This window comes from Diospyros lotus, chromosome 10, assembly GCF_014633365.1.
Source record: "Diospyros lotus cultivar Yz01 chromosome 10, ASM1463336v1, whole genome shotgun sequence".
Lineage (NCBI taxonomy): Eukaryota > Viridiplantae > Streptophyta > Magnoliopsida > Ericales > Ebenaceae > Diospyros > Diospyros lotus.
In genome coordinates, this window is record NC_068347.1 from 34599383 (window position 1) to 34609044 (window position 9662).

The 9662-nt window shown below is 31.7% G+C and overlaps 1 protein-coding gene across 1 annotated transcript; it reads right to left on the reverse strand.

Moving 5' to 3' along the window:
- Positions 1 to 3989: 3989 nt before the first annotated feature.
- Positions 3990 to 8131, reverse strand: LOC127810889 (uncharacterized CRM domain-containing protein At3g25440, chloroplastic). The gene is made up of 4 exons (XM_052350476.1): positions 7961 to 8131; positions 7559 to 7874; positions 5510 to 5911; positions 3990 to 4772 (listed from the first exon to the last, which is right to left on the reverse strand). Exons 1-4 carry the CDS (start codon positions 8044 to 8046, stop codon positions 4338 to 4340), a joined length of 1239 nt encoding a protein of 412 aa, XP_052206436.1. The 5' UTR covers positions 8047 to 8131; the 3' UTR covers positions 3990 to 4337.
- Between the last annotated feature and the right edge of the window lie 1531 nt (positions 8132 to 9662).

A 9662-nucleotide genomic window follows, 5' to 3' on the forward strand; every position in this document is an offset into this window, starting at 1 on the left:
TTTTATTTATGTGTACATATAGATTCTATAAATATTATTATTATATGATACTTGACATGTCAAATCAACATGCACACACTCTCTTTAAATTAATTTTACATGTTAGATAAAATTACTCTCAATTGAACCAATTTGAAATTAATTGCCAAAATTGATAGAATTAGATAAAATTATAAATTCGTAAAAAAAAATAGATTATTTTCATAATTAACCATATTAAATATTGTAAAAATTGGCATATTATATATACCAAATAAGTATATAAAAATTTACATATAAGTTCCTCTTTAGAGAGATTTGAAATTCGAATTTGAAAAGATTACTATAATCTCTTATTATCATACCCATTTTAGGACTAAATAAAACATTAATTTTTAGAGGAAGAAGGGGAGCGTATGACTATTATTGTGGTTAATAATAAGAAATTGGTTTTAAGAAGAGAAACATAACATTTTATTTTTATTTTTTTAATTTGTTGATAATTCACAGTGTCTAGTAACTCTAGCTTACATGTCAAATTAATCTTAGGTAAAGTTACTTTTATCTAATCAACAACAACCACAATTATTATTTTTTATAATACATAAGATAAATACATTGAGTGAAACTTTTTATTATTTGAAAAGTGATTGGATATCTCCATCATAAAATATTGATATTTATGTAAAAAGATCAAATGATATTTAGAGATGTAAATGAATATATGAAAAATGAAGAAAAGTGATTGTTCTCCTTATTAAATATTCTTTTTAAAGTAATATTTATTAATCAAAATATAATGTGAAAAAGATCAGATATGGAAAGCATTCTAGATGTTTGTCTTTTCCAACGTATTTGTTAAATTTATTTGGTGACACTTGAAAAAGAAATCACGAGACTTCTTATCTTAATTTTTTTAAATATATTTATCTCTTTCTCTCTCTCAAGATAATCATATCTTGGTCTTTACAGATAAAAAAAAGACAGCGTTTGTGTCCTCTAATACATTTCAAAAAAATTTAACAAATAATTTGATAAAAATTTTAGAATAATTTCTAATCTTATATTGATTGTTTTATATTTTAATTTAAAAAATATTTCACTTTTATCTTGATACTATCTTATCTTGTTTATTTTAATAAAGGTTTACTTAAGTGAGTAACTAAATATATTCATTATAAAATATTTATATTCGAATTAAAAGCCTAATAATAGTTGGAGATATGAGAAAAAATATGGGCGGTCACTTCAAATTTGTGAGTGCCTCAAATAATTTAATATAAATAGATTAATATTACCATGAGAGTAGCACTAATGTACAAAGATGCAAGAATCCATCATTTTCGGGGGCCTCTCAATCCGTTAGGGATGTCTCTTCCATTATTGACCGACTTTCGCAATCATGTCTGTCACCTTGTTAAAGTAACATAATTGTGATTATGACATTGAGTTGCATTCGTCCGTTCGCACTTCCCACTAAATTTTGTTGGAATCCCATGCTTTTCATATGAAAAACTCCAATCTTAAAAGATTTCTATAATGAGTGATCGACTTCTATTGTACATAAATATCTCGGAATATTTTGATGACTTTTAGAAATATCTATATATTCGATTTGGTAATTCTTGCTTTTCATATATTATGTGGGGTTCGATCTTCAACTCTCATATCATCCAATACGTAATGCTTTGGTAGTTGTTAGACGAAAACACAATTAGATTTGACCTATCGGTTCAATCAATGATTCACTTGAACGTCTATGACAACAATATATTTTTGTGATTTTTAAGCTATATCTATGTAGCTATATCGATAACATCTCATATTTTAGATAAGCATCAATCTATTATCATAAAATGTGCCCTTCCACCTTATTTCATGTTAATACTGATATTATGTGAAGACAATAGCAAATTTATAAAATAAAAATGTCATTATCAAAGTGGTTATGTTTGCAAAAAGAGCAATTTAAAGGTGCAATGCACTATTCGTCCAGACATTCCGATATTTAAATCAGACGTTGAAGACTATAAGAACTTGATAGTCGTGCTAACACCAATATCAAAGACGTGCATTTTCTAGAATAAGTATATGTTTATTCATGGAAAAACATGGAGCTTTCATAAGTATCCTAGAATTAGAATTCTTAAGAATAATGGTCCCGTTTGTTACAGCTTAATTACAGAAATTATAGTTTCTAACTTTTTAGATTATAGCTTCTAAAACTTAGAATAAGTTGTGAACTTGTTTGTTTAAACTTCTCAGAAATTGTAGTTAAACAGTTGTAGTGTTTGATATCATAAGCTGTAAAATAATTTATTTTTGTATAATTGTCCATAATACCCTTAATAGTTATAAAATGATAATTTAAAAATTAATTAGTGTATATGTATAAGTTTCAAGTGTTATAAAAAAATTAATTAGTGTATAGAGAGAAAGGGAGATGGCGAGAAAAAAGAAGAGATCTAAAAATAGAGATGGCGGTGGAGAAGAAAGATCATTGATTGTTGAATAGAAGAGTAATTCTTTGTTAAAAATAGGAGTAAAATTATCACAAAAATGTAACTGTTTAATTAAAAGTTGTAGAAGCTGAGGTACCCCAGCTTTGAAAAGGCCAGCTTCTACCACTTCTAAAAACTAGTAGAAACTATAAGCTAGAATTCTAAAAATTTAAACAAACACTATATACCCATTTTTTTTAAACTAGAAACTAAAAGTTACAGCTTTTAAGTTGCAACAAACAGGCCCAACGTCCACCATAACATTCTAGAAACCACTAGGATTGGGATTTGTATGAATAATATTTATCCTCATACTTCGAGCCCTTATTAGAATTAGAATTTTTTTACGAATAATATTTATCTTTTTCACAAGACTCTTGAAAGGATTTTCAAATATCAAAATTATTTAGTTTGTATATTATGTGAGACCCCTTCCAATTAGAGAAAAATTATACATTTTAGTCCAAAAAATTATTTTGGGCTTTTAAATTTTTTTTAACCTTTAAATGGAGTTTTGTCTATAACATAATAAATACAAATATATAATGTATTAATATATAATATAAGAATCAAAATTATGTGTCTAAATAGCATTATGCAATGAGATTTGTGCAAACTGTCACCTAGAAAAATTTTATCTAACTCATATCATCCCCACATTAAAAATAAATAAATCTTTTTTGTAAAGGCAAAACTCACATATAAATTTTATATATTTTTTAATATATATAATTTATAACTTATAATACATGCTCGATGAATTTACCTAAAATATACTAAAAAGATAATAGCACATGTTAATCACTACACAAAAAAAAGATCTTCGTCACGATTCATGACAAGCTCATGCACAAATTTTGCCCAAACACATATTTTTGTTCTTATACTTTCGCAATTTCTTTTGTATAACCATCCAAATTTTTTTTTTTTCGATTATATTCCTAAATTATGTATTTTCAAGTCAATTATACATCTCGTCAAAATTGAGTTAGAATGTGTGATACACACGTACTGAAATGTCCAAATTATGCCTACAATACACAATCAAACTCATATTTTTACCCTTAATACTTTTTTTTTTTCGTATGGCTAGATATACAATTAATTTAAAAATACATAATACAAGAATATAATTGAAACAATGAAAAATTTTAAGTAATTATATAAAATAAAACATGAAGATAAAAGAGCAAAAATATAAATTTAGCCCACAAATTTTTGCGTGTTTATTTAGTATATTTAATTTGTGAGTTATTATTCGTGTTCAATAAATTTACGTAAAAGGAATGGTAACACTTGTGAATCTATGGAAAAGAAGATCTTCATGGTGAATCATAACAAGCCCTGTGTGTTTATTTAATACATTTGATCTATGAGTTATTATGCGTGATCGAATCATATCACTTGCTAGATACCCTTTTCCCTTGCTAACATAAAGAGCTCTGTCTCACTACAAGTGACCAGAAAGTTAAGGTTGTATGACATGAAAAAATGCAACCAAAAATCATAGAGAGAAGCAAATATCTGTCCAGAGCTCACAGTTGTTCATCTAAGAAGACTGGAAGGTACAGAACAAATCACTTCATGCAGCTTGAAAGTAGCATTATATCTTCTTAATTCACATAGGCACAGACTCAACTCATCTAGTAAAAACTTTTTGTTTTAGCTTTTCTATCTATTTGCAGATTCATTTGCAAGGTGAAATTGTGTACAGTTCATAAATATGAATGTTAGGTAAAAAGAGTATCTACAATAAAGGTTGAGGCCCGGGGGAAAGGGCGTCCTAAGTGTACAAGACTCCCTGTTTAACAAGGGTCGATCCAGAGGAAGCTCTTGATTATCAGCACCCCACCTGCTTTAGAATGTTCCCTCCATTTTGGTTGAGCTCTCTTCACTACAGGAAGAGTTCTCTTCTCCTTCATAACAATAATCAAAATCTTTGCTACAAATGTTGTCGTCATCAGAATCAGTTTCAGTCACAGATAGGTTTTCATCAGAAAAATCATCTTCAGTTTCAGATGATTCCTGATCTGTGGAATCAATACCTGCCACTGAAAGAGTTGAAGAAAATCCACCAACAGTTGAATCCAGATTCCTTTCTACCTTAGATACAATTCTTTTCCACTCCCCTGTGCCTCTGTTTGGACCATCAAGGATTGAGTTGGGACTCCGCTTATTCGGGTCACCATAAAGGGCAACGTGTCTGCAATACAGTTCTAGCTCCTTCTCAGCAATCGCAATGAAGCGCCTCACTGACTCGAGTGATTGCTTGTATTTTGATTTTTCGAGTGCCTGGAAAATAAAGAAAATGCTTAGTAACATTGTTAAACAGGTGAGAAGTACCAAACTCACATGTGGAAGAAAAGCCGCAGGGGTAGGACAGGCGTTGGATCTATGTGCAAAGGAACCTATTTGTTACTCTCAACATTTTGAAAGATGACAAATCAAAGTAACATATATGTTACTGAATTTAAATGTTTGAACTGGCGTAGAAAGAGGGAGAAGAAAGCATTTACTAATGTTAATTGATATATCCATATGTGAATAAAAGCCAACAGCTTTCAAAACAATTGAACCCAGATCATCCTAGAAACAAAAACCTTTTTAGAAGGCAGGTTAACACATACTGGAGTTTCATCAAGAACATGAAATTGTGGAACCCTTTTCGATTACCTTGTATGGTATCGTAACCTGGTGACAACCACATTTTGTCTATAATCCATATTGAAATAAACAAATATCAAAAGAAGTCAAAATCAAAATAAACAACATATATTGTAATTGATGCATCCATATGTTGTCATCAATGGGTGGCTACCATATTTTTTCTATCAAAAGAAACCAAAATCAAATCAAACACTAAGTGCTAATCCCACTTTTGGGGTCAGCTACATGGGTTCTAGCTTCCCAACCATATTTTGTCTATGATTCATATTGAAATAAACAAATAAAATGAACTAGGCAATGTTATTGAGATAGGCAAGAAAATTAGAAGGCCTCCTAAAAGACAATTAAGTTAGAAAATATACCCTTTTCTTGGATAACGTATCAATTGGTGACATGATTTCTGGTTGCACATAATCCTTTCCTCGGTAAAAGATTATGGTATCATCTCCAATTATCTGGATTGGAACTCCCCCACTCAGCCTAGCAATCTCATTTGCATACTCCTGTACTTGCCCGGGTTTACAAGGCTTGCAGAAGACCTTAACCGTTTCGTGCTTCTTCCAATGCATGTGCATATTAAGAATAACTCCTCCAAATATCCCTCTTCTTCCAACTGGTACATAGTTAGACCCTTTCTGGGCCATTTTTTTCAAATAGAAACGTTCCTCACCAGTCAAGTTATGTGGTTCAACCACAGGACCCTGAACTTTAGGAACTTCGTATCGTTTAAGTCTTTCAATCAGCATTGATTCCTTAATCTTTGCCTGGAACAGAAAGCAACCAAAAAACAAAATTGACAGAATCAAATTGAGTTTAGATTTCAGAAAAAAGAAGGTAAATGGAGAATTATACATGTACTTTCTACACGCTATTAGATTTTCTCCAAGTCTAATCAATATGACCTTTACTTTGTAAACTTGTAATGCATACTATTTCCGTCATTACTATCAATTTAGATGTGTAAATGTAAAACACGGAGCTGATGTGGTAAACCGACTTGCACATTTCAATGAAATCATTGTTTGTATCTTTGGAGGGTGAGACTTGATAGCAATAGGGCTCTGCTTTTCCTTGCTTCAGCGATGAGTTTTATGGTAAGGTTGCTCTTTTCTGACTGAAATTTCAATCACAAGTTTGGATCATGAAAACAACGTTTTTACAAAAGCCCAAGAGCAACACTGCATGTGAAAATGAACATCTCTCAACCCTTGCAGAGCAGGGAGCTTTGTGACTTGGGATGCCCTTTTAATTGTTGGTAGGCTGGGCCTTTCTGTTATTGTTTTCTCTTAACTATAGATTTTCCTAACTGATTAAAGTAGGAATATGAAGTTAATAAAAGCTTTCTGCTTTCAGTTACCTACTTCTAAGTTAACATAAAACAGAATTGAACTTAGTATTAACTATTTTTTTCCATACAGAACCATCTGCCAAAGAATCATGATGCAACAAGAAGAACAAGTCTCAAACAAATTTTGAGGGTTCCACGAATAAAGGAACTAACGTTTTTGCAGCAGCAAAGGGAAGTGAACTATAGATTGAAATAAAAGCATAGTATATGCCATCTTACCAGGAAAAAAAATAAAAAACTATAGTATCCTCTTGACAGCTTTAACGTGGTATGATGTTATTGAGGAAAAATAAATAAATAAGTTCCAGAAAAATGCATAGCAATCTATCCACCAGGAGGATACAGGAGGCCAGCAGAGGCTGCTGCTCTCCAACTTCTACCAAATTAGCCAGCCAACCTAGACAACTATAGAAATATGCTAAAAATGAGCTTGTGACTCAGTAATAGTGCTTGTTTGTTTTACTGCTTGTGTCTTAAACTCCTAGAAGTTTGCCATCTCTAGCTCGGTCATAGTGATCTATTAATAAAAATTGAAAGGACCCTCATTCAGTACGTAACATGTGAGTTGTGGAGACTTCAGTTTAACTTAGTTTCCAACTAGAGTAGGAGCCATTCATTAATCAATGCATCAAGACATAAGTGTATATATAGGCCAATATGGTTCTACATTTGTGCTATCAGTCAAATTTACAAATTTTGCAGCAGATGAAACCCAAAGAAAAAATTATACCTCTCATTGAGTACAACAATCAATCAAGCCCTTATCCTGCCGTGTGGTCGGCTACATGATCTAGCTCTCCAGCATTTCCATCTATGTCTTATCTTCTGTGAGACCTTCAAAATTCTTATCACAATTGGGTCTCTCCAGACTCCCGCCATATTTTTCTTGGTCTCCTCTCTCTCTTTTGCTAAATACCTATTTCATTTCATCCACTCTCCTCGAACTGACCCTCTACTGGTCTTCTTCTCGAACGAAACGACCAAACTATCTTAACCATGTTTCTAATTTCATGAATACAAAAGAAAAAGTTCGTAACAGTACAAGAAATTCACTAACTCTTACCCTTTCAAGCTTGTTTTTGATTCGCTCCTCGGCATTGGCGAATTTCTGCTTCTTCTTCTTCCCTTTGACGCCGAGCCATCGCGGATCACGCTTGTTCGCCGCTTTCCTCTTCTGCTTCTCTCTCTTCCTCTGCTGTTTCAGCCTCTTCTTCGTCTTCCACTTATCCTTCTTCGGAGGCTCGATTTCACGGGTCTCGAACTTCGGCTTCCCCTGGGAAATCACGAGATTGACTGATCCGTAGCTCAAGTTTCTGAAAACCCACCAAGGTTTCCACGGGAGGAACGGAGTTTCAGGTCTTGGTGGATGAAAATTTGTCCTGGAGGAAGAAGAAAATGGTGGGGATTCAACCGAAAAAGAGCCTGGAAACGACTTCCCGACAGAGATGTAGAGATTGAGAGATACCTGAAGGTGAGATGTTTGTGGGAAAAGTGGTTGGAGATTGAAGAGATGGAAGCTCTGCGAAGGCTGCGAAACAGAGGGTTCGCCATGAAAGAGCAAAGAAGAGTTGCAGAAGAAACAGGGACTTCGAAGGAGATGGGGTTTGATTCGGCATTTGGGTCCGAACTGAACTGTCTGATTGGTGGGCTTGGGCTTTGAATTTCATTTTTGGGCTACTTATCGATTTGGGTTCATAAGGGTTAAAATTAAATTTTAAATGGCATAATGATGCCATTGAGATTAGTTAACTTATCATCGATGGGGTTGCAAAGTGTCTCACATTACTAAAATTCACTGGAAGAATGAGACGAAGATAAAAAAAAATATAGAGAAATGAATGGTTTGACTGTCATGATGGAACTCTCTATTTAACGAGACAAGAAAAAAAAAGAAAGGATAATGTATATATAAAAAATGATAAGAGAGATGCAATTCATCTTCTTCTCTCTCTCTCTATATATATATATATTTTTATAATAATTTGTGTCAAAAACCTCTTTATCATCTCTTATTATGGTCGCAAATGAGTTGAGCGAATGACTTGATGTTTGATTCGATAAAAATTGAGTTCATTCGTTAAAATAAATAAGTCAAATTTAAACTTAACTTTGAAATTTAATTTGTAAACAAGTCGAATTCGAGTTCAACAAAATTTAGCTCGTTAAACATCGTAAACGTGCTCGATTATAAACTTATGAATACTAATAAGTTTGATTAGAGGCTTATAAACATACTTGATTACAAGTTCATGAATAGTTTATAAACAAATTTGTTTATAAATATATTAATATATTTTTATTTTTTATAAATATATTATTTAATATAAAGTTATCAAAATTTAAATTATTATGATAATATAATTAAATTGAATATGTTTAAATTTATTATATATACTAATTTAATTATTTAACATAATATAATATGTGTATATATAATAAAACAAGATAAAAAATTATGTTTAAGCAAAATAATACATCATAGCAAGCCTAAGTCTACTGACAAGCTCAAGCTTGAACTCATGATCGTGCTCAAGGCTTGAGTTGAGCTCAAGCTCAAGCCTAGAAATTAGTTTGTGAACCAAGCTTGAGTTTAACGAAACTTGATTCGACTCAATTCAATTGTAACCGTACCCTTTATCCAACTTTCACTCCCTAAATATCACGGCCTTTATCTAAAATTTCATGTCAATAAAAAATTCTATAGCTTGACAATGATCAATTATTTGGTTGTCCACGATCTATCACAATAAAAATAATGAAGGGAGAGGATTTTGTTGGGAGGGGGTAGAGAAAAAGAGGAAACGTTTTAATCATGATAATTTAGATCATCATTAATTACTGCATTTGTTTGATATTGATAGATATAAAAAAAATTGCATTTAAGTATTTTGAAAAAAAAAAAATACTATTGGTATATCATTGTGTACACTTTAGGCTACACAATGATGTGTCAATGTCTAAAATACCCTTACCTAAGGCGCTAAGGCGTAGTGAAACGCAATAAGATGAGGGATATATATGTCATTTATGTGTCTTATGTAGTATAAAGTGTACATAAATAATGTATAAATAGTATGACTCTTTGAAAAAAAGCTAACGGTCATAAAATAATGACATGAAATAAATTGCAATAAAATTTGGACGCCGCTGGTGATTAAAATTTCCTG